Source organism: Camelus ferus, chromosome 6 (assembly GCF_009834535.1).
Source record: "Camelus ferus isolate YT-003-E chromosome 6, BCGSAC_Cfer_1.0, whole genome shotgun sequence".
Classification (NCBI taxonomy): Eukaryota; Metazoa; Chordata; class Mammalia; order Artiodactyla; family Camelidae; genus Camelus; species Camelus ferus.
In genome coordinates this window covers 84,219,315-84,246,502 of record NC_045701.1, presented here as the reverse complement: position 1 = coordinate 84,246,502, position 27,188 = coordinate 84,219,315, and the positions used below count along the sequence as shown (strand labels likewise).

The following is a 27,188-nucleotide window of genomic DNA, read 5'->3' as shown; positions in this document are numbered from 1 at the left end:
ACCCCCTTACCTCTGGTAACCACAAATCTGATCTATTTTGCTATAAGTTTATTTGTTTGTTAATTTTTGAAGTATAATTACCTATAGCACTATGTTAGCTCCTGTTATATAACATAGTGATTTGATATTTCTATACATTTCAAAATGATCACCACAGTATGTCTAGTTACCATCTGTCACCATATAAAGATATTACATAATTATTGATTAGATTCCTCACATGGTACATTTCATAGCTGTGACTTATTTATTTTGCAACTGGAATTTTGTACCTCTTAATATCCCTCACCTATTTCTCTCCTCCCCCACCCCTACCCCTGGGAACCACTTGTTTGTTCTTCATATCTACAACTCTGTTTTGTTATGTTTATTCATTTGTTTTTTAGATTCCACATATAAGTGAAATCACATGGTATTTATCTTTGTCTGACATTTCATCTAGCATAATATCCTCTAGGTTCACCCACGCTGTTGCAAATGGCAAGATTTCACCTTTTTATGGCTGAGTAATAGTCCATATATTCCATATATATACCACATCTTCTGTATCCATTTGCCTATTGATGGGCACCTAGGTTGCTTCCATATCTTGGCTATTATAAACAATGCTGCAATGAACATAGGAAGGCATATATCTTTTCAAATTAGTGTTTTTGTTTTCTTTGGATAAATACCCAAGAGGGGAGTTGCTGGATCATATGGTAGTTATATTTTTAACTTTTCTGAAGACTCTCCATACTGTTTTCCATTGTGGCTGTATCAATTTACACTTCCACCAACAATACATGAGGGTTCCCTTCTCTCCATATCCTCATCAACACTTGCTATTTGTTTTCTTTTTGATAATAGCCATTCTGACAGGTGTGAAGTGATATCTCATAGTGGTTTTGATTTGCATGTCCCTGATGATTAGTGGTACTGAGTACTTTTTGACTGCCTTCATTTAATGCGCTTTTCATGTGCTTGTTGGCCATCTGTATGTCTTCCTTGGAAAAATGTTCAGGTCCTCTGACCAATTCTAATTGGATTGTTTGTTTGTTTTGATATTGAGTTGTATGTGTTCTTTCTATATTTTTGTTATTAACCCTTTATAAGCTATATCATTTGTAAATATCTTCTCCCATTCAGTAGGTGGCCTTTGCCCTTTGTTGAAAGTTTCTTTCACTGTACTAAAGTTTTAGTTTGATGTGGCCCCATTTGTTCATTTTTGCTATTGTCTCCCTTGCTTGATGGGGATATATCAAAAAAATATTGCTTAGACTGATGTCAAAGAGCATATTGCCTATGTCTTCTTCTAGAAATTTTATGGTTTCGGGTCTTTCATTTAAGTCTTTAATCCATTTTGAATTTTTTTTTATATAGTATGGAGCAAGTAGCCCAGTTTGATTCTCTTGTATGTAGCTGTCCAGTTTTCTCAACACCATTTATTGAAGAGGCTGTCTTTATCCCACTGTATATTCTTGCCTCCTCTGTCATAGATTAATTGTCCAAAGTATCTTATTTTAAATAAGTCCTATTTTAAATGTTTAATTATTATATCTACAATTTCACATTATTCAAAACAAGTCAACTCTACTTAAAGTTCAAGTATCTATTTGGTATCATATCAGCCAACATCCTAAATGACTGACTAGATATTTTCAGAAAGTGACTGTATTTCTGGGATTGTTGTTGCTGTTAGTTATACAGACTCAGCAGAGCTAACACTGATAATGTCAAGATTGTTGAATGGATCATTACTGAGGTCCCTCTGGCTATTTAATTTATGGTTAAGCCATATAAAGACTTACTGGTTTTGAGTCACATTTTGGAATAGGTATCCCTATGGGGATACCAAATTGTCAGTGGCCAGAGAAGGGATCTTTTGATTTGGAGAAGTTTTTATATTTAAAGGGATTTTTTAGAGAGTTCTCACCCTAAATTAATGTCCTTTTATCAATATGGAAGGATCAAGTTGACAGAAGCACACATAAAAAAGGATCACAACTAGCCTAAAAGATTCCCTTAACAAAATTCAAGAACAGAAAACAGATTAAAAAAAATTAAAATCCACATCCACCGTAAATCCCCCTCCACCATCTCCCTCCTACAAATAACTCAGTTGGAGGCTGACATTCAGAGCCTGCTAAGAGCCATTGTAGAGGCCTTCCCTCAGAAGTTTATTAGAGCTAAAATGAAATGATATACTCAGAGGAAAGGAATACATCCTAAAACCTTTGTCATACAATTTATAAAAAACATTGCAAAGGCACACAGCTCTAAATCTACAAGTTTCAGATCATAGGAGTCTTTTGTTTTCCACTTTATTTGGAAATCTCTCTGATATAAAGAAGTTAACTTGAAGTAATGTCGTCAGATGGCCAGGCCAGCTCCTTAATATTATTGAGGCTGCCATCTAATTCTTTGAAGAATTAAAAATATGTGTCCTTGCCTTATTCATTGAGTGTTTACAAAAACATAACTGTGACTATAGAAGAATCGCAAAGCCCACTCATCTTTCTTATCAGTCCCAAAGCCTCCTCTATTCATCTCATGATGCTTGCAGATACTATAAAAATTCAGGACATTGGAAAAGGGGCTGTCTTGCAGTTAAGAAGAAGAAACATTTAAATAGTAATTGCCTTAGGCTTCAGCCTCCTCAGTCAGGCTCTTTCGAGCCCTCTTCTCAAATACAGCCTCAATCTGAACTTATTAAAAACTTCAACAACCTATGGAGTGGAAGAAAATATTTGCACAAGATGAGACTGACAAGGGCTTAATTTCCAGAATATATAAACAGCTCATACAACTTAATAGGAAAAAACAAACAACCAAATCCAAAAATGGGCAGAAGACCTAAACAAGCAATTCTCCGATGAAGACATACAAATGGCCAATAGGCACTTGAAAAAATGCTCAATATCGCTAATTATCAGAGAACTGCAAATCAAAACTACAATGAGGTATCACCTTACACAAGTCAGAATGGCCATCATTAAAAAGTTCACAATATTGTAAATGACTATAACTCAGTTAAAAAAATCTAAAAAAAAAAAGTTCACAAATAATAAATGCTGGAGAGGGTGTGGAGAAAAGGAAGCCCCTCTACACTGTTGTGTAGGGAATGTAGTTTTGTGCAGCCATTAAGGAAAACAGTATGGAGATGCCTCAAAAGACTAAAAATAGACTTACCATACGATTCAGCAATCCCATTCCTGGGTATATCTCCAGAGGGAACTTTAATTCAAAAAGATACATGCACCCAATGTTCATAGCAGCACTATTTACAATAGCCAAGACATGGAAACAACCTAAATGTCCATCGATAGATGACTGGATAAAGAAGCTGTGGTATATTTATACAATGGACTACTACTCAGCCATTAAAAATAATACAATAATGTCATTTGCAGCAACATAGATGGACCTGGAGATAGTCATTCTTAGTGAAGTAAGCCAGAAAGAGAAAGAAAAATATCATATGATATCACATATGTGGAGTCTAAAAAAAAAAGACAAATGAATTTATTTACAAAACAGAAACAGACTCACAGAGATAGAAAACAAACTTACAGTTACCAATTTGGAAGGGGGTGGAAAGGGATAAACTTGGAGTTCGAGATTTGCAGATACTAACTACTAGATATAAAATAGATAAACAACAAGTTTATACTGTATAGCACAGGGAATGATATTCAATATCTTGTAGAAATCTATAATGAAAAAGAATATGAAAATGAACATATGTATGTATTATATGACTGAAACATTATGCACACCAGAAATTGACACAACATTGTATGCTGACTACACTTCAATTTAAAAAATAAATACAAAATAAGTTAAAACATTTTTTTAGAAACTTCAGACTATCAACACAAATAATTCCGTCCACCTCCCATGTTCCTTCTCCCTTAAAATCCCTGCTTGTAAAAACCTCAATGCTACCAGAAGAATTTATTGTTTGTCCCAGCCAAAACCTATTAATAGATGAATATGTCACTGAAAATTCTCCTAGTTACTTTAAGTCTTTCATCCTTTCTCTTCCTCTTTGAGATTTAAATCTTCTACCCCCAGCATTATCTTCTCAAGGACTTGAGAACCATCTCTTTTGTTTGTTTGTTTTGTTTTGTTTTAAACTCCATCTTTTTTTGTAAGTTTTTTAAAATTTTATTTATTTATTATTTTTTACTTACTTAATTTTTTAATGGAGGTACTGAGGATTGAACCCAGGATCTTGTGCATGCTAAGCATGTGTTCTACCACTGAGCTATTATCCTGACCCTAAGAACCATCTCTTTAAAATGCAAACATTCAAGGAAATACACGTGGCTCTCAGCCTAAGGGGTGCCTTGCTTTTACTTGTACTATTGCCTCTGGTCATAAAATAGGAGAAATTTATTTCTCCTCCTGATAAGCACCAGTTAATACTCCCCTTAACAAACCTCCAATGTTTTCTTCCTTAGCACACCCCAGCCTTTAAAAAGTAACTTCTTAGTCAACTAAAACAACTATCTGAGGCTGAACCACAGCCTCCATGAGATTACCTATCAAGGCAAATAAAAAGCTCTTAAGTGTCTCTCCAACAAATATTGATTAAAAGCTTTAGTCCTCATATTGAACAGATTAACAACTTGTTCCTAGGAACATAATTTGAATAAAAGTGAGGCAAAGATGAAAACCAACTCTTATATAAACTAGTGATTTTGTATTACAATGCCAGTCTCTGCTGTAAGGTCTGTATTTGCGTCTGCCTCTATGTTTATATATGTATGGTATGTATATGTGGTATTTTCTTACTTCTGGATGGTTTTGCCAAACTAATTTACAAAGTCCTTTAAAAAAAAATCTCTATTCTAAATGAGCTTTTAAAAAATAAGAGCTTATAGAAATTAAATATTCCTAAAACTCTCAAAAATATATAGGAAGTAACCCAAATGTTTCAAGTTCATGTGACTTATGCTCTCCTGAATTCACACTGTGCCTTGCCTAACCTGTTGTTTGTTTTCCTAGATGAAAAGAAGCAACAATGAAGAATTAAGCAGTTAAAGAATGATTAGCTCTTTACCCCCAACACCCCCTTAGCAATCTTGCCGGCAGATCATGTGGGCAAGATAACATCTGAAGGGTCAGCCAGTCTGCATGCAATGGAGAATGATGCAGAACTCAACTTCCTGCCTCAGTGATTCACTAAAATTCCTCATCTCCCTATTTTTCCCTTTAAAAACTGTCACGGCTGAGCAGAATCTTCAGATTGGTCTCTGGACATGAGTCCACCTTCTTACCAGATTGCCAGCTTCTCTAATTAAATCAACTTTCCTTTCTACTGACACTTGCCTCTCAAATTATTGGCTTTTGAGTGGGAAGCAGCTGAATCTGAGTTCAGTAACAATGGCATTGCTTAAGTAACTTTGAGACCATTATCACTGGACTGAGTAAGGATTCCATAACTCTAGTAGAGAAGCCAATGGGCTCATAAAACTGCTAACCAAAGATCAAGCAGAATAAAAATTAATTACAAAAAAGTAATTACATGGGACTGAGTGAACTGATGAAGGAAGATGATTTTTATGGGCTTTTTGTTTTAAAGATTGCTGGTTCATTAATGGTCTATTTTCTGGATATAAGGTTTCTCTTAAGCTATCTATAACTCACAACAATTTAGTGGATTATACCTTTGTAAACAAAAACATTTGTCTCTTTCTCCCTTCCAGAATTCAGAAATTCTTACTGAATAATCTTATTTACAAGGCAATACTGTCATTTACAAGGCAATACTGTCATTTACACAAATCCAAAAAGAATCTATTCTCCTTGTAGCAGGACATATTGGAAAAAATGGTTCTATTACCAAGGCTTTGACTGGGATGTCGTATTTGAGAGAGATACACATGGAATCAAATAGGACCAAACAGCTTTAAGGAAATAAGATTAACATTATGGAGCTCACGTCTATAAAGCCCTCTTGAAAAAACCAGCCTGGTAGCAGGCGTATGGTGCTCCCAGCCTAGAGGCAAATAAGAAAAGTCACTTCCTGGCAGGCCCAGGAGCCTTAGAGTATTCTGGGGACCTCAAGAAGAAATAAATTCACCCAAGTCTGTAAGTACTGCAGATAAGTATGATGAGAAGACCTTGGCTTGGCTTTCTAGCCTCAAGAGGCTCTTAAAGTCCAACTTGAGATTCTTTATAAAAACTTTCAGCAAAGCAAACCTTTATAGGTCCGTGTGGTCAAATACCATTTTTTTGCTGCACGTATGTAAATAATCAGGCCAAATAATTAGACTAGACATTTTGCGAACAAGAGTAATCTTACTTTGATTATCTTTGATCAAAACTAAGGTAACTGAAAGAGAAATTATATGTTTCAAAGGAAAACTATAACCCACTCCGCGTCTGGTCCTGTTCTTTGAGTTATTTTTCACCTCTGTATAAACTGGAGCCTGATGTCTTACACACTTCGTCAGTAATTATTGTTTCCGTACTTTCTCCTACCCTCCTGACTTGGTGTCACTAAGAACTAAAATCTGACTGCCTAGATCCTTATTGAGACCCTAGGTTGTCTTGTCCCCAAAGCCCTGCAAACTGAAGCAGGACAACTTAATATAAACTTCAAAGGACTTCTTGCTGCAACAGTTTAGGCCACTCAGGAAGTTCACCAAACATCTGCGTCTTCCATGCTCTGCTCTAGGAGATAACCACAACTGTGACACTGATGGTCTCACTCATCATCTAAAGATGCTTCGAGCCCAACATCCAGAAATCTTATTGACTGGCTGCCCCCTGGACTCATGAAAGAGTGGGAAACTAACAAGACTGCTACTGAGGTGTTCATGCTTGTGCTTTTAGCTTAACTGACCCTATGACTAACAGGCTCCCCTCTCTGCGCACTCTCTTCTTAGAATAACTTAATTCTTTTTCACCCTAGAGGTCTTGAAAGAAGGCCATGAACTGAACCTCAAGAAAATGGGCAGTCCCTCCTAAATTCCTCCATAACAACAGCAAGTTCTTAGCAAGATGAAAAGAATGTAACACCTTGTAAAACGCCCTGATTGTTATCACCTGTTCTGTTCCATCCAGTGTTTCTTTAAAACCTCAAGTCCCCACCCCCAAGATGGATTCAGTCTCTAAAGCATTAGCTTTCTGTGACTCCCCTTTGCTCAGCAGAGCAATAAAACTGCTCTTCCCTTTGCTCCCAAAACTCTGCCTCCGAGTTTGAATCTGCTTTTCGGGGTGCAGAGGTCGATTTTTCAGTAACACTCAGAAACTACTTTTATCATCTATCCTAACCACTAATCTTCGTTTTCTTTTTATTTCATTGTTCTAATCTATGCTCTTTTCCCCCTCAGCAGATGGCTCACCCAGCAGTTTCTAACCCAAATCATCTCTTCAAGGCAGTCAACCTAGCTTCCATCTTGTGTGAAACTTTAAGGGAAGTTTCAGATGGGTGAAATGTGGGGACTCACTCACACCCCCTGAGTTGGTATAAAGATTATTTTTAAACACAAAAATTTGAACTAAAAAAGATGCAGAGAGAAATCTTACCTGAAATTCCCTATCTGACTAAAGCAGAGCCTCCAGAAAATATGGCTGCCATTAACCCTCTCCAAAGGGAGTTTCCTGTGAATTTAGCTGCCTTGGAGACAAAGCTGCCCTTTCCATAAGCATCAAAACACCCAAAAGAACTTTCCATATTTTCCCTTTCAAGCTCCTTCCATACCCCTCTCTCAAATTTGGTATATAATCTTTTTATCTCTGGCTATTGAAGGAATTACCTGTCACTGATTACTTCTGTAATGTCAGTAAACTTTGTGTAAATGTAAATAAACTTTGTCTCTTGCTAATTTGTCTCTTGGCAATTAATATGCAGGCTCCTGCTGGACTCAAGTGGGAAAAGGAAAAGTCTTCCTTCAAACATAATCATTTCTTCTTAAATTCCAGAATCAGATCACACCAATCCTTTACTATTCCAAAAGAAAGAATAATAGAAAACATATCAACATAGTCAAAGAATGCCAGGAAATAGGGAATTTCCATTATGCAAAAATCCAATTTTATATGTGAGTCAGTAGGTGGCACCAAAGAAGAAAGAAGTGTTGTCTTGATAAATGCACAGAATGTTCTCAATCTTGGAAATCTAATAAAACCTACACTTTAGAAGGTCTGTTTTGTTTTATCTTTAAATGTCTTACTGAAACTGAAAACTGCCTCAACACTTCACTGAAAGTAAATAAAAATAAATCACAAAAATCACAAATAAAAATAAAACTTAGAAAATACCTTGAAAGAAATTTCATGTATTGCTGCCAGAAACTGGTATCTTGCTGAGTTAGACACAACTTATACTGTATTCGACAAAAATGAGATCTTACCAACTGTATATCTGAAGCCTGTGATCCACTCAGGCAGAAGCAAAAAGATAAGCACAGAGAAACTTCACCTATAAGCCAGAGGAAAGGGAGCATTTTGGCAGTTCCTAAATCTCTTGGGCATTCCAAATGAGAGGGCAGGGACCATTCATCTCTAGAAATATATGTGAAACCACAGAAATTTCCCCTAGTCAAATATTAGCCTTTCCACAGACTACAGACCATAAAAGGACTGAACTCCAGTAACCTCATGGAAAGATTTTTTTTTCCTCCTGTTTCTTAATAAAACTATTCATGCATTTCAGGAAAGAATATTCCCTTAAATTCTTTACAGATACCTCACACATTCATCTTGCCATTTGTCCCCATCCCAAACCAACATCAAAGCAGCACATCACCTAAAATGTAGTTAGTAAGCTAAGTTCACTCAGCTATATGGACTAAGTGAACAGAGATGTTCATCTTCTACACACTCTAATGGCTAAAGAAGTGTATGCAGATAGGATAGGGGGTCCCCAGAGAAAGAGAATCAGGCATGGCTTTCTTAACATAAGAGAAGCCATTTTGGCCAGAGTCATTTTTGTAGTCTAAGCTTGACCACAATGCTTGCCTTTGAACAAGGCTCAGGAATTAATGACTTTTAAGGGCAGGAACAAAGGAGAAGCAATCATGAAACAATAGTTCAGCAATAAAACAGAATCCTAGTTCCTCTTCAAGGAATATATCTCACAGTCTGATACATATTTTTGAGTTCTGCAGGAACGAAGGCCCCCACCCAGGTGGTGGGTGGTAACTACATCCTGAGACCCCCAGACTGGTTAGAACCCAAGGAATGATGAAACTGACATTTTCTGACCCTCATGACTTCAATCAACTGGACTCTGTCTACCTCTGCCTCAGTTCTCTGCTGCATTCTCCTCTACTCAAGCCCCTTCATGAATATGCATACACCACCCAAGCCCCTTCACGGATATGCATGTACCCTTAGCTTAAAACTTCCCCAATTCTGCTGTTTGGAGAGACGCTGCTTTGGGAAAGGTCCCTGGTGTTCTCTTTACTTGCTGCAAGTAATAAATCCTTCCTTCTTCTGCTCTTTGCCTTGGGAGTGGCTTTTGGCTCAACACCCATCAAGAGGCAAACCTAGTTTTTCAGGTGACAGTAGGGCTTCTCCACAAATCCTCCTCTCCAATAAGGTCCAAGCTGTAAGCCTTGATGAAATAAAATTCATATCATATATAGCAAGAAAGAAAAAATTTAAACAAAAAAATTTTCTCTGCCCATTTGAGCGTCCTCCCCCCCTTTTAGTGTGTGTTGTGCAACTGCATTGACCAGACCTCCTTAGGAGATAACCTTCCTTCTTAATCTCCTAAAGGGTCACAACACCTTAGGAAACAACCTTCCTTCTTGATCTTGTACAGGGTCATCATGACCCACAACTCGCTTTGTATTGCAGATCTGGATTGTGTAAACTGTCAATAATATGTCATTAATAACCCTTTGTCTCAAAAACTTACATAACTGTGCTTTGACCTCTAACTGGCAGAACAGTCCTCAAATCTTTCTAAAAGACTGTGTCCGGGGTTACAATCCTCAGGTTGGCTTGAATAAAATTTTCCACTTCTTTTTTAGATTAATTATTGATTAATTTTTTTCCTCGACAGCCTCTACTTACCCTGGCAAATTCCATTGGTTTGGGAAGAAGGCACATGACCATGACATCAAAGCGAACATCACATACTGTCTTCAACCACTTGGTGACAAACTGAGGCTTCAGTTTTTCTACCAAACTTCCGACTTCATCATCCATCATATATGCTGTGGAGTGAAACCACTGAAACACCATGGCCACCAGCCTGGCCAAGCTTTCCGTAGGCGTGTTCTCACTGGGTGTGCAGAGGCTCACCTGGAAATAGGCAGATTAGACTCTCCTTCAGCCTCCTTACATAATTATTACATGTTTGTTTAAAGGCAAAAAACGTCCCAAATAATCTGAAATAGGCAGTTTTATAAATAATGGAGGACCACTTTTCCTGAAAACTGTGTTATTCTCTACAGGGAGAGATGGATTGCAACAATTTCCCCTCAAGATTGCACCTCCCAGTAAGATTTTTTCCCCATAAGAAATCTATTATATAATCTATACTAGATAAGCATTTTTAAAAAGTTAAGTCTACAAAGTGGAACTTTATAAATATCTTTAGTGAAAAAATAATCTATATACATTTCAGTTCTAAAATAATCAGATTTAGCTAAGAATTTCCTATCAGTAATAATTCTAAAAATGTAGAGCTCCTCCCCAATTTAGCACATTATAAACAGACTTTTTAAAACTGCTCATCATCCATTCATTCATTCATCCTGAAATAATCTTTTTTTGAGCATTGAAGTAGGGTTCAGGAATATAAAAAATAAATAAAACACTATCTTTGCCTTAAAGAGTTCACAATACTAGTCAGTAGGTCATAAGATAGTAAGTTCTAGGAGCAAGATGTGAAATCAACAATGAAATCCCAATTTGGTGTAAAACAAAAACAAAAACATGTGAAAGCATAAAAGAGATGTATCACTATGGAGACTTTTATCCATGTCTCCAACGGACAAAATAAAAGTCTGCTTCTCTGCAGAACCGGCAAATTCAGCATGCTCAGAACTTTGGATCTGTATGTTTGATCTTATTGAATGAATGTTCAGTTGAATTAGTCAACAGTCATCAAATTCCTTGTGTTGGTTGGCTATAATCTTTCTGGCTGTATGCAGACTTGCAATAAATACACAAAAAATCCACAGAGGCTGAACTTTCAAGAAAAATTTCACATCAATGGGATGTGAATGATGTAAATTATATTGAATCCAATATTTCACAATATACCCTAGCAACTTTCCCATTTGTTTCTGGTCAAAATGTGCATTTCCAACAGTTTAGGGCCTAGCGCCTGGCTATTCATTAGAATCAACTAGGGAGATTTTTACAAGTCCCCAAGATTCTGGGGTGCAATCTGGGCAATGATGTTTTTTAAAAGCCTTCCCAGGTAAATGCAATATGCAGTCCAGGGTTGAAAGCCACTGTCCTAGAGTATAGAGTCCCAGTGCTAAGGTTCACTTTTCACTATATACTATTTACTTCTTTTAAAAAGAACAGAAGAAATTCCTCATCAGTGCAATGTTACAAAGAAAAATAAGAAAGCAGAGAACAGTTAACTTCTTTTCTTACTAAGAACCATATTCCAAATTGACTGAGTAGCCGCTGGTCATGTTTATCATCATCCTTGTTATCAAAGTCAGCATTATCCAGGGAATGGTGGGAAGAGGAGAGGCCCAGCTGTCGCCGGCGATTCAGCTCGTATTCCCGCTGCTCAGCATGGAACTCCGCTTCTTTCAATAAGCTGCCAGAGAGGAGAGATTTCAAGTTCAACTGTCGAAATACACATTCTAGATCATGACCTATTCAGAACAATTACTTCATGGGTACCCAAGCATCACTGATTGCTCTCCTTTAGGTAGGAGCCTAATTTCCTTACTATATTTTACTCCATCCCAATTTCAAAGATGAACAAATTGAGGCACAAAGAGGCTACTTCCTCCAATTAATTAAAATCGAGCAGAACTGATGCCTTCAGTAGCCATCCCACTAGAAGCCAAAGCTTCTCCTATGAATAATTTCCAGCTATGCAGACATCAAATACATGATACAAGGAGAGACTGAGGAGCTGGTACTCAAATAGAAAAATATTTAATATATAGTATTCTAAGACCTGACAGTGAGCAACAAAGATTTCTTTTTCAATTTGCCAAGCAAGTAATTTTTTTTAAATAATACCCAGTGTTGGCAAGGGTGTAGAAAACCCAGCAATTTCATATAGTGCTGTATGAAATTCATATACACATTTTGCAAATCAGTTTGGTAATGTATCAAGCATGATTTAAATATTCATACCCTTTCTCCCAGTCTACATCTGCTCATCTACCCTAAGAAAATAAAAAATATAGGAACGGCACTATATACAAAAATAGTTATCAGAGCTATTTACAACAGTAAAAAAAAATATGGAAGAGACAGAAATACCCAACGGTGAAGGAAAATAATCTAGGTAAATATTATGTACCCACTAAAAATGATAAATGTGCAAAATACACAACAACATGGAAAAGAGCTAATGGTATAATGTTATATCAAAAAGAATGTGGATACATGTGGAGTCTAAAAAAATAAAATAAAATAAAATAAAAATAAATAAATAAATAAATAAATAAAAAAGAAGACAAATGAACTTAAATATAAAACAGAAACAGACTCATAGACATAGAATACAAACTTGTGGTTGCCGGGGGAAGGGGGTGGGAAGGGACAGACTGGGAGTTCAAAATTTGTAGATACTGACAGGTATATATAGAATAGATAAACAACTTTATACTGTATAGCACAGGGAATATATACAAGATCTTGTGGTAGCTCATGGTGAAAAAGAATGTGACAATAAATAAATGTATGTTCATGTATGACTGAACAATTGTGCTCTACACTGGAAATTGACACAACATTGTAAACTGACTGACTTTAACTCAACAAAATGAAATTTTAAAAAAATCAAATGGGGTAAGAAAAAAAAGAATATGGATACACTGTGATTACAGTTATATAAATAAAACGTGCACTTGCATAAAACTAGAAGAACGGGTGTAAAACTGATGATGATTACAACAGCAGTGTGGTCGATTTTTTATTTCCAAACCTTTTGTAATGTTTTATTTAGCACTGTACTTCTACATGCATCAGCCTCTGGGATAAGAGAAACAGAAAGACCTGGTCCCTAGCCTTAAAACTTACATTCTAATATTATTCCTAATTTCTAAAGACATTGCCTCAGGGAACATTATACAAAAAGAGAACAAGCCTAGGGGTCATCACTTCTAAAGCTCCTTTTTGTGTGTGTGACAGAAGGAGAAAAAGCCAGCAGCCCACAGGATCAGGCCCCGGTCTTATTCCACAGCCCTTGGATTTGCTCCAGTACTGAATTACCTAGAGCTCACCCACCCTCTGCTGCTATCAGTCAAGCCTTGGACACCCCTCTCCCCACCCCTCACTCTGCTTGGTGCCTCCACTTCATTCCCCTAGAACTCCCTGCTCTGTGCTGTCACACTCACCATACTGGACTACAATTTCGTGCTTCTGTTTTTACAGTCCCTACGTGGGTGGCTTGAGGGCAGACGCTACACATTACTCTCTTCTGTCTTCCAAGTGCCTAACACATCCCTGGCACATAACTAGCATTCTATAAAGTACTTGTTGAATAAATGAATTGAAACATCATCACTGCCACATCATGGAAGGTGAGCTGTTTGGGTGAGGGCACTTGAAAGTGAACTGAATTTGCACATTGCAATGTGAAAAAGGTGGCCCAAAGCAAAGGCCATGTTTTCAGGATAAGCCTCCAGTGAAGCTGTTACCTAATCACGGCCTCCACGGCACAGACAAGCTCCTCGGCGCCACACTCCCGAGTGTTGATGGGTGGAGGGGAGGTCTGATAGAGGTGGGTCTCCGCGGAGGCCCCCACTTCGTTACTGTGATGATTTGAGTGGCATCTTTTGCAGTACCGAACAGGCCTGTTTCCGTGACGACCACAGCACCCCGCTGAAAAGCAGGTGACAACAGCCCTTCTAACGTGGGAACTGCAATTCTAGAAGCAAAGGAGTGAAATCAGTTAAAATTCATCGCTGAGGTATATTTGGCTAATAGTTGGAACAAATGGAAACTGAAAGGGGCACCGGAAGTGACAGTGCTTTTCAGAGGTGCCACTAGTTTCCAAAATGCGGGCCCTCTCTAACCAGTTAGACACCAGAGAGGACCTGAAATCTGGTCCTCTTAAAAAGTTAAAAATAAAGGTGAGAAGTGGTTTCTACTAGTATGAGTGGTAGAAATGTTCTAAATATGAGTGAAACTGTGTTGAAATTGCCCTATAAAGTGACCTCACTCATGGGGCATGGGGTGTTTCAAGACTTCTCTGCAGAAATATGAAAAAAAATTAAAACTGTGGTCCAGACAGAGTGCATCACAACACATCAGAGTAGGAGAGGAACAATTTTAACCCCTAAAATAAACTTTCAAAATTATTTCATCCACCACCCAGAGCAGACTTCCATAGCAACTCATCTGTCCCTAGTGCATTCAAGGTCAGACAGGGAGCTGTGCTGCGCTGAGCTGATGGCCCAAAAGCAGGCCTGTCCACCCCTACCAGCACTCTTTCTACCAAGACCTAAAGAATATGTCAGCTGACACCAAGGGAACATCAAAACCCAGCAAGAACCATTCACAGAATCAGCCGTTGAAGGAATCAACAGATGAAGGGATGGAAGTGAGGAAAGTGGTGCAGCATGAGAGAGATTCTAAAGTTCAGGGGGGGCCTATTGTCAGAGCTGCCCTGAGAAGCAGAGCAGCAAGCAGCAACCCCAGGAAGCAGTTTGAGAAGCAATCAGGAAATATCTGTGACCTCTGCAAAACTCTGCACCCCAAGCCTGTTAGAGATGCCACCACCACATTCTCCGTCTCTTGCGTTAGGAGAGCTCTTCAGTCTTTCGCTAGCACTTATCAAAATGGAATATAATAGGGCAAATGATACCCTAAGCCACCATGAACTCAGGGCCTAGGGAAGATCTGAGAACCCTCCATGACAGATGCCCTGGGGAGACAGAAGGTGGAAGACGGCAAACACAGAACCTGTATCCAGACATTAACAATGTGTTGAATTGCCTGTCAGAGCAACCACTTCAAAGTAAGGTTTGTTCCACTTTGATTTTAGCACAAGCCTTTGGATACTAGTGCCAGGAAATTTCATTTTCTGAACAGGACTAAGACCAATAAATCATAAAGCAAGTTTAAATTTTTTATAATCATTTTCCCTTTTATTAATACATTTAAAAAAATTATTTGTTAATGTAAAATGTGTTTTCTTCTGCGTCCAAAGCCCAAGTCTTCTTCAACATCCAAGTTAGCCCTGACTTCCCCAAGTGAGGTATTTTTCCTGCTTTGTGCCCTTTCTTTCTCTTTCACATACAAAATTTCATTCTGGAAGCACACGAATCCTTGCTGGTTTGGAGCTTCTCCTGCTCACTCACAAAACCAAACCAAACCACATCACTAGCAGTGTGGTATATATCGGGGTATATTGTTAGTGTTTATTTCTTCTTTTCGGTTATAATTAGTCTTTGTTCCTCTGAGATTCCCACTGTTACGTAAACAATAGGATGTGAATATGGGATTAGTGGGTAGTTATTAACTATAATAAAGTCCTGACATTTAAGGCCTGCAATTTCCCATCCTATTTTCTGGTCACAAATTACTTACATTCTTCCCACATGCAAATTCCTGGCTGGAGGTCCAAGGTCTTTTCATCTAAATTAAGTCCAGCTGTGGGTGAGGCTCTTTGGGTTTGATTCCTCAGATATGCTTCCAATTGCTTTGAATTTAGATGGGTTTGTGGCTGCTTCAACCAAAAGAGCATGGCAGAAGGGAAATGCATATGACTCCCAAGGCAGGTTCTAAAAAGACATGTAGCTCCCACCTTGCTGTCTTGGAACATTCTCTCTTCAGAAACCTGGGCATCAGGATGCTTTTGTCAGGGCTCTGCCATGGCCAAGGCACGTGGAGAGGCAATGTGTAAGTCTCTACTCAACAGTGCTGGCTAAACCCTGCCTTCAAGTCACGCCATCCCAGAGCCCAAACCTATGATCTGGATAATTCCAGCCCCTAGCTATTCAAGTCTTCCCAGATGAAGCCCCAACCATCATCAAGCAGAGATGTTTTGTGGACAGGCTGTGGACTGTGCCCTGTCCAAACCCCTGACCCACAGAATCTGTCAGCATAATTCAACAGTTGCTGTTTTATACTGCTATGTTTTGAGTGCTTTCTTAGGCAGTATCTGATATGCTGCATACATTAGCATCTGGAATATCAACTAAAAATCAACCTGCTTTATCATCATGTGCCATCAATTCTAAATAACACAACAATAAAATACTTTGCCCCAAAATAAACTTGGTTGGCCAAAGTTCTAAACAATTGCTGTGGTTCCTGCTAAGATTCAATCATATATTTCCAAGCCACAGTCAGTCCTCAACCCTGTGGACTCAGCTACACACATTCATTTCAAAAATAAACTAGAGAGATTTCCCTTAGATTCAGATTCAACTAGGAATGTTTTCAAATGTTCACTCCAGCCACTCTGTTTCACTGTTTTGAATTTTAAACATAAATAAATAATCGCATGTGGTCTCACAGAATGACAGAATTGAAATACAGCAAGGTCTGCCTCCTGATGCTTATTTCATACAATCTTGATGCTTATTTCAAACCTATTATTCAAATGTAGAAATACATAGTACTGAAAGAGGTAAAGATATAACTGCCCAAAGCAAGCTCAAACAGTTCTGATCTATTATGAATTTAACAGTTCTCCAAATTAACTTTTCCTATAAAACACAACATTTATTAAAGTGTAAGTAATAAAAACATGCTAATTTGAAGCTTATTACTAAAAATAATTTTATCATATAAAGGAGAAGAGTATTAAAAAGTGATCCACCCTAGGTGTCAGTATGTTGGATATACCACCAGAGCCAGGACATGCCGATTTAGAAAATTAAACTGCTTCTCATCTTAGTCTCTCCAGCTTGTAAAAGATTTTCAAAGTAGGAAATAGCCTCAGAATAAAAATCAAATCAAAAGGATGCTGAATTACTTTGTCAAAACTTCAGAAAGATATAAGGTGATGCCCAGTTGAGCCTCTCAGCTAGAAGAGGGCTTCTAATAATTTTAAGGGCAGACTAAAATGCTCAAAGTATAGAAGGAACTGTCTCAAAGAAAAATTATAGATGTGGCTTTGAGGGCACTGAACTCCAATGAGATTCACTGAAAACCCACAACGTTTTTCATACTATAAAAGCACCATCAGCAGACTAGATGGGACAGACATAGTTCAGCATGAAAAGAGGTTTCTAGAACCCCAACTTCTACATAGAAAGAAGCAGACTGAGAGAGTTACTCAGCTGCAACATGGGCCGTTTCTTATAGAAAGGAAAGATTTTTCAGAGAGTGGAGCAAAGAGCCCAGGACATAAATGAATTGGGACACTACTCTCAGAGAGCAAAATCAGATCCTAACCGAGGCACATTCACTATCCTTGGTGACAGAGAACTGTTGACACGTTCACGGCTGGATCTGCTACAGACCAGTAACAGCTATCTGATTCCCCGTCCTCTTTCTTAACAGAGGTCTACTGCTGTTATCTTATCCCTGTCTCACCATTTTGTGTTGGGTGTGTAGGGGGCAAATCACTTGCCTTTTTAGTTCAAGAGAATTTGTACCCTAGAGTTTCATCAGTGACCAAACCAGATGCAGATCACAAGACAATGGACTTCAAGCCTGAAGCCATAGGTGGGTAAGACTTTTGGAGGTCTTATAAGGTGGTGAGAGTATTCTGCACATGGAAAGAATGTAAGTAATTATATCCAGCGGGTGGATTGTGGTAGATTAAATATGACCACAAAACTCTTGCTGCTCCTTCTATGAAGAGTTCATTTTCCCACTCCTTGAAACGGGGCTGTCCTTTGGACTTGCTTTGACCAGTGGAATCAGCAGAAGTGATGCTGTGTGACTTCGGAGCTTCTGTCTCAAAAGCATTACAACCTCTTCTCCCATTTTCTCAGAACATTGCTACCTTGTGAACAAACCCAATCTAGCATCCTGGAAAATGAGATACCTAATGAAAAGAGGGAGGGCCGGACACCCCAGTCGTCCCAACCATTTCAGCCGTTACAGCTGAGGCCCCGGACATGGGAGTAAAGTTATCTGGGACCAGCCAACTGCCAGCCTACCTACTAGCTGACTACAAATACATGAGTTAGCCTAGAGGAGTTTATCAAGAGAACTATCTAGGTGAGCACAGGCAAAATTGCCAATCCACAGAATTGTGGTTAAATAAACGTTTACTGTTCTAAGCCAATACATTTTAAGATGGTTTCTTAACTGGCAATAAATAACTGAAACAGCCTTCCAAAGGTAGCCACTCATAACCAACTCCCAAAAAGTTTAAATGACTTGTAAGTGGTCTCCAGTAGATAGGTGGGAATAGAGCTGGCTAGTACCCAAGGATCTCAAACAACTAGCCCAAAGTTCTTAGTATATGACACCATACTACCTTCTCTTGTACTTTTCAATAACTAGAACAAGAAAAGAAGATGGAAATAGCTTAAGGAAACTGTCACAAACAGTGGCTATTTGAAGGTAGAATCTTTTACTAGAGATACTTAACTTAGATATAAATGAATATTTTCCATATATAACTGGTCTGGGTATGTTTTATGACATACGTATACTGGATTTTTGCATGCCACTTCCAAACAGTAAAGATTTTTAACAAATGAGATCATCCTTTACCAAAGCTCAGTTGCACGTATTGCATCGTCATTCAAACCTTTTTGTATTTAGACTTCTATCCCATAGTTACACAAATGATTTTATTTCAAAAACACTGTACATACAATGGGTGAGCAAAAGCAGAAATGGAAATAGAGACCATTCAGACGTAGCAATCTTGCATGCTGAATTATTTCCTTTCCCCCTTCATGAATACAGTAGCATGTACATACTGGGAAACCATGGTGCAGAAATGAGACAGATGTCAATGAATGAATTTACATACAAACACAGCAAATCATGCCCCACCACACAGATGGTTTGCTCTTACCTTCTTCTGACATATAGCAGATATTTCAGCTGTAAGGGGAAGGTACACAAAATATCAACAAAGAAAGAAAGCCCATTTGAAATAAGGGCAGCCACCAAGGGGAGTAAAAACAAGCTTAGTAACATAACCTCCAGACTTGGCCAAAACGGCTTCTCACTTGACTCATAAACTGTCATCTACTTATGTATAATGAGGTTAAAAATACCTGTATGCTCCAAATACTTCACCTATTCTTAGAAGTAATTCAATCTTCTCAGATATGACTTAGAATTCAAATCAAATAACTTTATTTTTTAATTAAAAACAAAATTTTTAATGGTGGTACTGGAGATTGAACCCAGGACCTCATGGGAGGATAACAACACTTTACCACTGAGCTATTTACACCCCCTCCCCTCAGATAAAATAACTGTAATCTCACCACCAGCACCCCTCCCCCATTTAACAGAGAACAAAACTGAGGGTTACATGACTTCTTCAGGATCACACAGGCTGTCAATGGTGGAGGCCTATCTAAAGCGAACATCTCTGGATTCCCTATTTGCTGCTCTTCCATTATGCTATGACACTGAGTTGATGTGATATACTTAAGAGTTTCACCATAGACAATCTGCTATATCAGAACTGTAGAAAAAGCTTCCTAACTTGGATGAATTAGACCTGAACTATCAATTCACATCAGTCCTTAACTAGTGCAAAACCAGCTGCAGGCTTATTTAAGAGAAAGCAATTTTCAAACCCGTGGATTGGCCAGTTGGAGTAAGACTGTCTAACTAATTTCTACTTCAGGATTGACTTTAATAAGTGGATAAAAACTCTTTTTAGTGGGCATGCCAATTATGTCCATGAAAATTGATGTTTGAGAGTACTTGAAAATAATTTTTCCAAGAATCTGTTAACATTTCCCCTGAAATAGTAAGTGTTCAAAAATAAGTTAAATCATTACTAGTAGTTTATGCTACAATTTATTTAAAAGATCAAAGGTAAATATCTCCCAAACTCTGTCTGGAAATTATGAATTAGTGGATGCCAAATCAATGAAATTAACAACTCAGTTTTAAAAACTGATTTTGTATAACTAGTATCTTGGAGTTTATCTTAACTTGAGGTTAGTGACACATCTCTGGATAAATAATGAAATCAATTTTCTTCCACAGATGATTATCATCTGGAGATGAGGGCCAGAATCTAGCAACATATCTGATATTTAAAATGTAGTTTAGAATCTGACTATGGGTTTCACCTCAGAGCACTGGAAGTTCACCAATAAGGTAGCCTAATTTAAGGGGGGGGAGTTATTTTTACCCATACAAACCCAAAACTTTTTACAGATATTCTTATATAAATATTTTAAATGTCTCTCTGAAGGATATAGAGGTTGATATTACTAATCTATTTTACGGACAGAGAGCACTCACTAAACAATTTCTTAAGGCTGAGATACCTAATAGTAAAAGTTAGACTACAGCAGGGAGAGTATAGCTCAGTGGTATAGAGTGCATGCTTGGCGTGCACAAGGTCCTGGGTTCAATCCCCAGTACCTCTGTTAAAAAATAAATAAATAAATAAAATAATTCTAATTATCTCCCCAGCTAAAAAAAAAGTTAGGCTACAAAGAAATTGCATAATTATCATCAAGCAAAGGTCTTAAGTTTTTTAAAAATGCTCACTGAATTTAGTTAGCATCAGGTTTTTACATTTACATTTTAAAATTTCTTTTTAAATGAGGCCTTTCATATAAACTCTTCCATTATCTACCTCTACCTCTGAAGTTATATATCAAGTTCCTCCTGTGTGCCTCAGTATGCTCCCAGCTTTTTCCCACCTGTCATCTTTCCTCTGCTTTCCTGAGTACTTTTCCTGAGTACATTTCAGCCTCCAATTAGGTGGCTGGAATACCTCCTTCCCCATGTGTAGAGGAATGTTCTATCTGCCACCTGCCAACTTACCAGGCATAGCTTTCAGAACGCTAACAAACTGCAAGCATTACAATCTTGTCTCTTCATTGAGATGGGTCAGATATACTTTATCCCCCTTTTACTGAAGGGGAAACTGACTCTCAGAGCAATTAAGTGATTTTCCCTAAAAACAAAGAGCTAGTAATAGTGGCAAGAGAAAGACTTGTTATTCAGTGCTCTTCTCACTGATGTTCCTTATTCCTTTTCTGACCTGGTACAGCAAACATAACATTGGCAACACCTGTTACATTCACAGAAAATCCCTTAATGCAGAATCCAGCTTTGGTCATACAGCATTCCAACATCTACCCTTAGAGGTGATACCTCTTCCTGCATTAATAAATGTGTGTATGTTATAAGCAAGACATTGACACAATGCTTCATATCAATGAGTATTCACAGAAAATAATACTTCGGTTACTGTCTTTGTAAAATAAAACAGTACAAAAGGAGACAAATCAACTGTGCCATTAGTCATGATTACTCATTATTCATCCTTTCTGAAGTAAACCATACCTTGAGGCAGAAGAACATCAATCAACCATTCACTGTGGTCCCTATAAAGAAAAGCAAAATTCACTTTTGAGCTTTTTTGCAATGTTACTCTTCCACATGAATGTTTATAAGCTGCACGCCATTGCTGAGGCTTTTAATAGAAAGGAAGTGTAATTAAAGAGCACTATCATAATAAACTTTTTAAACGTCAATGCGTTCCAGCTAAATTATAAATTATAGGCATTTAATCATATTCAGTTATCTTTAAATGATACTTTCCAGATGCTAATTAAGCCAACCAAAATACAGCATCATTTGTACAAAGCTGAGTGTGAGCCTATGAAACTAACAAGCACAGAAAACCCATATGAATTACACGTCCTGTTTGAAACCACGGTTTTCTTTTTTTTTCCTCTGTAGCCTTTTTAACAGGGTCACTTGAAAATTGGAGCTGCTTTATTAAGTGGAATTGCTTTCTCTTGTCACATAGAGAGAAATACCACAATTTTTCAAAGCTGATTTTTTTTCAAATGAAAGTTTGCTATATTTTAAATATCTGACAAACTAACCTTTAAAAAACAGAGAGGCTAGCAGGAAACGTGGGTAACGTAATCAATTTAAGTCGAAGTGATTGTTCTTCGCTTGTCATTGTCACCCTGTTTCCTTTTCTAATACCTACCCTGCGATCCTCTGGCTGCATTCTTCACAGAGATACAATGGGGGTGGTTTATCACCCAAAGCTACTGACAGGGAGGGGTCTATACACATCTGAAACACAAGAAAAGATAGAATGAACTCTCCTGTCCTAATTATCATGTTCCCTGTATCAAGAGCACAAACGTTTCAGTAATAGATTTTTGAAAGCAAAGTAGAAGAAATACTTTTAGTAAAATCCATTCAACCTATAACTGTTTTTCCACACTGGAGATTTAAATGTGGCAACTGTGGTTTTTCATTTCTCCTGTTATTTGCAATTCAAGTAACAAATAGTGTCAAGAAATCCACCTTCATTCTACACAGATAAAAAAATCATCTTGTTCAGTAGCTGCTCATATTGTTTCTACATTACTCGTACAGTAATTCCTTCTTTAATGTAGTAAACACAGTAATCTCTCTTTAGGAAAAAGAAAATATATCATTAAGATTAACAGTTGGAGGAATAAGAGTTAGAATTCCTGAATTTAAATAATTATATCATCAAAATCTGTAAATTGTATATTCCCCGATGCTAAAAGGTCCAGTGTGAAAAGTTTCCTTAGGTAAGATTCATGCTTCCTTTGATGCAATGAATAACTACTTTTTGATGTGTTAAATCAGGGATTGGCAAACTTTCTGTAAATGGCCAGAGAGCAAATATTTCAGGCTTTGTGGGTCATAAGTTCTCTTCACAACTACTCAACCCTGCTGTTGCAGCATAAAAGCAGCCAGAAACACTATGTAAGCAAATGAGTATAGCTGTGTCCCAATAAAACTTTATTTGCAAAAACAGGCAGCAGGCCAGATATGCCTGCGGGCCACAGTTTGCTGACTCTTGTGTTAGATAATCACCTGAGCTTCAAAGTATTTCATAAACCGATTTTCAAATAGAACCAAGTAAAACTAAAAAGCAGAGTGTGATATAATGAACTATAAGTTGCAACATACTGTCATTTTGAATCCTATCATAACTTTCGGCTTTAGCCTAAAAAGTAATTTTTGTGAAGATAAATCCATTTTCCCTGAGTTTTTCCCATGCACCCCATGTAGACCTCTTCTTCAATATAGTTACTTTATTCTCACTTCTAACGAGTCATTGATATCTCTGTCAGATAAACATATTTTTTCATTTCACTCCAAAGGAAAAACTCCTAGGATGTTAGAACTATAAGGAGTCCTTAGAGATTAGCTAGCTGACCTCTGACATGTTAAATGCATCAATTAACATGACCTATCAGAATTGTGGCTAATGGTGTCAATCCCATTCTACTCTGAACAGGTCAGTTTACATCCATATTAATATGTCTATATTTGAATGTTATATTTAAAAATAGTTATTTTCTGTTCATAAATATAATACATGCCCAAGATAGAGGCTTCAGAAAATGAAGACAAGGAAAGAAGAAAATTTAAATAATTTGTTGATCTTCCATCTCAATGCAATCACTGGTAACATTCAGGTGAGCATTACTGGTTGTTTTTCACTATGAATATCAATATAAAATACATATATGTAATTTTTAAACTAAATTTGCATCATACTGTACAATTTCATAATTTCCTTTTCATTTAACATTATTCTGTAAGTATTTGGATGTTGGATACCCTTGCTCTGTATGTCATGTGATCATATTTACATGAGTTTGGGGAGTGCTTATATTGTAAAGAAAGAACAACCCTGAGTCAGACTTATTGTCACGCAGAAATAGCCCCAGCACAGGAAGTATTAACAAGAATATCTTTCTGGGAAGTGTAGCGTGAAAATGCAAAAAGGAAGCTCTTTTGGAAAACTGGGGTTCAGAAAGTAAAATTTGGGGGGCAATAAAAATATTGCAGAACTGGATAGAGGTGGTGGTTGCATGACATTATGAATGTGGTAAACGCCACTGAATTGCTCACTTTCAAATTGTTAGTTTTATGTCATGTGAATTTTACCTCAATTAAAAAGTAACAGCAAAAAAAAAAAAAAAAGTAACAGCGGGGAGGGTATAGCTCAAGCAGTAGAGTGCATGCTTAGTATGCATGAGGTCCTGAGTTCAATCCCCACTACCTCCTCCAGATATAAATAAATAAAACTAATTACTTCCCCCTCATTAAATAAAAAAATGTAACAGAAAGTAGGATGGTTTGGCTTATTTTGGAGGACTGGCTATAGGGAACAACCTGTGAGAAAAGTGAGTCTGGGCCAGAAGAGTAAACTGGGCTGTTTGCCTGAAAGAGAGGGAGAAAATCTAATTCATGATGATTTCTGTGGGTAGGAAGCCAGAAATCATTACTAATCAGGAACTCTGAGGGTTCCTGAGAAAGCAGTCTGACATGAAATCAAGGAAAAAACAACTGGAAAAATTGGAGACATTTTCAGCACGTCCTTTCTGTTGATGTCTTGGTGAACTAAAAGAAGGCACTGTACCTTGGGCAGGAAGAAGAAAGGACAGATATAGAAACAAGGGCAACCCTGAAAGTCTCACCACTGGGAAGGATTAAGCTGAACTCCATGAATAATATCTGTGTTTAGCTCAAAATGTCGTCACACCGAAGAAAAGTAACTTTGAACCCAAATGTCTATGGAAATTCAGAGGAAGGGTGCACATAGTAGAATGGGAGAGGACTATGCTTCCATTGGTGGATTACCCTCATCTGCTCTTTCTCAGCACAAATTCATTCAATTTGCTTTCATCCAAAACAGAGATCAAGCAAAATAATACAAGGATGTCCTTTGTTGGTAAGATAAATCTAGATGACAATTCTATAACTGGCACTTCTCTGCCACTTTTGGTATATGAAACACATGTTTTATTCCATTTATATTTCTTTTTGGTTCCATTTATATTTATATTTTTTAATCTTATTTTACCTCTTCTATTTATTTCTATGAAATGGCAGTATTATTTTTCTATTATTTTGTAATCTTTACAGTCTACTTATCTGTAGAACAAGAGAGGCAAACTCCCATGACAATAGGTTCTAAAAAGTAACTTGAATTCTAATCACTTGACCTAGGTCCTATTCCTCATAATATAAAAATTAACCTTTGCAAATCCATACCCAGATCTCTCCAGCCAAGTGCTGTACTCAACAAATATAACACAAGTAATTTTGTTAAGGGGTGTGATTATTTTTAATATTCAACCTCAAAGATTCAGGGTTATAACAGTACAGAACCAATTTGATGTGGTAGAAAATTAATAAGGCTGAGAGTCAAGGTGCCTGGTGCTGGCTGTGTGACCTTAGGAGAGTGACTTGACCTCTCTAAACCACTGTTTCCTTACTGCTAATGTAATTTTCCATATGTTTGCTGTCCAACTACCTCTCAGTCATTTCTTAAGTCACATCCGTGATCTGAGCTACGACTTAACAATTTTATCCATTTTTGTCCTATGACTCTTGAATTCAGATAGTCACACATTAGACCACTCATAATTTGTAGCACACACATGAAAACAGGGGCAAAGGACATTTCCCTGAATTTTTTAACCCAGATAGAAATCAGTCAAGGACTATGTAAGTGCTTCACCAGAATTATTCTCATAACTAGCCCATGGTGCCACGGTACTTGACTATGAACTCACAGCCAAATCTGCAAGCACAACTGTTCCTTGTTCTGTGTTGAACCAATCCACCAAAGTACAGTCAGGTCAAAGTATAGCAAAGTATACTCCGAGTATTTCAAAGTATAATTGCAGATTACCAAAGAGTACAGGCTTCTGCTTTACAGAGAGGGATGAAATCTCCATTTAATACAGCAATTTGTTTCTGAAAATTTGACCACTGACAATACAATATGGCATTAGGTGTAATAAAATACCTTCACAGCTGGTTTGTTAATTGCGTTGTGGCATTCAATGTGCTGGCAGTGGATGGGATTCCAAGCTGTAAAGCAAAGCATAAGCAGATAAATACTTCTCATGGAAATGATTTGTGCCCTAGCAAAAACACAGCAGATAACTTCATTAGTTGTTTTGTTTGCTTGTTTTTTGCTGGAGGTACTGGGGATTGAACCCAGGACCTCATGTGTGCTAAGCACATTCTCTACCACTGAGCTATACCCTTCCCCCTAGTTTTCTTTCTCCTAAATAGAACCATCATCAGAAGGCTTCCTAAAATAATTATTTTTTAAAAATCTATGAATATTTTTAAGTTAAGCAAAGATATCACAACCCCATCTATTTACCCATAAGGAGAGACAAGCTACTATAAGGTGGCATACCCAATACCATAATATTACTTCACAGTGATATACCATTAGTAAGTTCTTAAAAGTTTTTACATCTATGGTTTCACTTGATCCTCCCAACAACTCTGTGGGATAGGTGCAGCAGATTATTAACCTCATTTTATATGTGAGTAAGTTAAAATTTAAAAGGTTAAGTAGCTTGCTATGGTCACAGAGTAAGTAAATGACAAGCTGGGACTAGAAAATGTATCTCTTGGTTCTAAACACCCTGCTTTTCTCACTGTGGTATACTATGCTAAACATCCTAGATTTCTGGCACCAGGAAGTGTTTCAAATTAATAATAACTGAAATGAATGGTAAGGCAACCTCCACTATTCCATTTACCACTCCATCCCCATCAACTGTGGAGACTGGAAAGATGAGTTTCTTGTCCAAATTTCTTGTATCTCTCTCTCATATATTACCCATAGTCTAAACCTCTGCTAGTTTGCTAATATCTAACTCCTTAATACAGTATACACACAGAATATGAGGACAAGAACCAAGTGATCTGAGACAGATTAGAATGAGAATTACAACAGTTAATTATCATCATCCAGATGAACCTGTAGCCCAAAGCACTTAGCTAATATTTCATCAGAAAAAAATATAACAGGATCATATGTTTGAAAGTAGGTCATTTTTCTAAATTGCCATATTCTAATTTTGTAAGACCATGGTTGGCCCAATATATAAAAATTTGCAGATGAGAAAATATTCTTAGTAACATGTCCAATTATA

General features: G+C 37.4%; 1 protein-coding gene across 1 annotated transcript in view; it reads right to left on the bottom strand.

Annotated features, from left to right (window-relative positions):
- The window catches only part of LOC102507782 (unc-79 homolog, NALCN channel complex subunit), a 171,171-nt gene that overhangs the window by 105,437 nt on the left and 38,546 nt on the right, over positions 1-27,188 (bottom strand). Inside the window, exons 5-11 of the mRNA XM_032482551.1 lie at positions 26,039-26,103; positions 22,217-22,305; positions 21,559-21,599; positions 19,085-19,113; positions 13,791-14,020; positions 11,557-11,728; positions 10,018-10,248 (exon numbers count right to left, since the gene is read on the bottom strand). Coding sequence (XP_032338442.1) covers positions 10,018-10,248; positions 11,557-11,728; positions 13,791-14,020; positions 19,085-19,113; positions 21,559-21,599; positions 22,217-22,305; positions 26,039-26,103 — 857 coding nt within the window. The remainder of the gene's footprint in view (positions 1-10,017; positions 10,249-11,556; positions 11,729-13,790; positions 14,021-19,084; positions 19,114-21,558; positions 21,600-22,216; positions 22,306-26,038; positions 26,104-27,188) is intronic.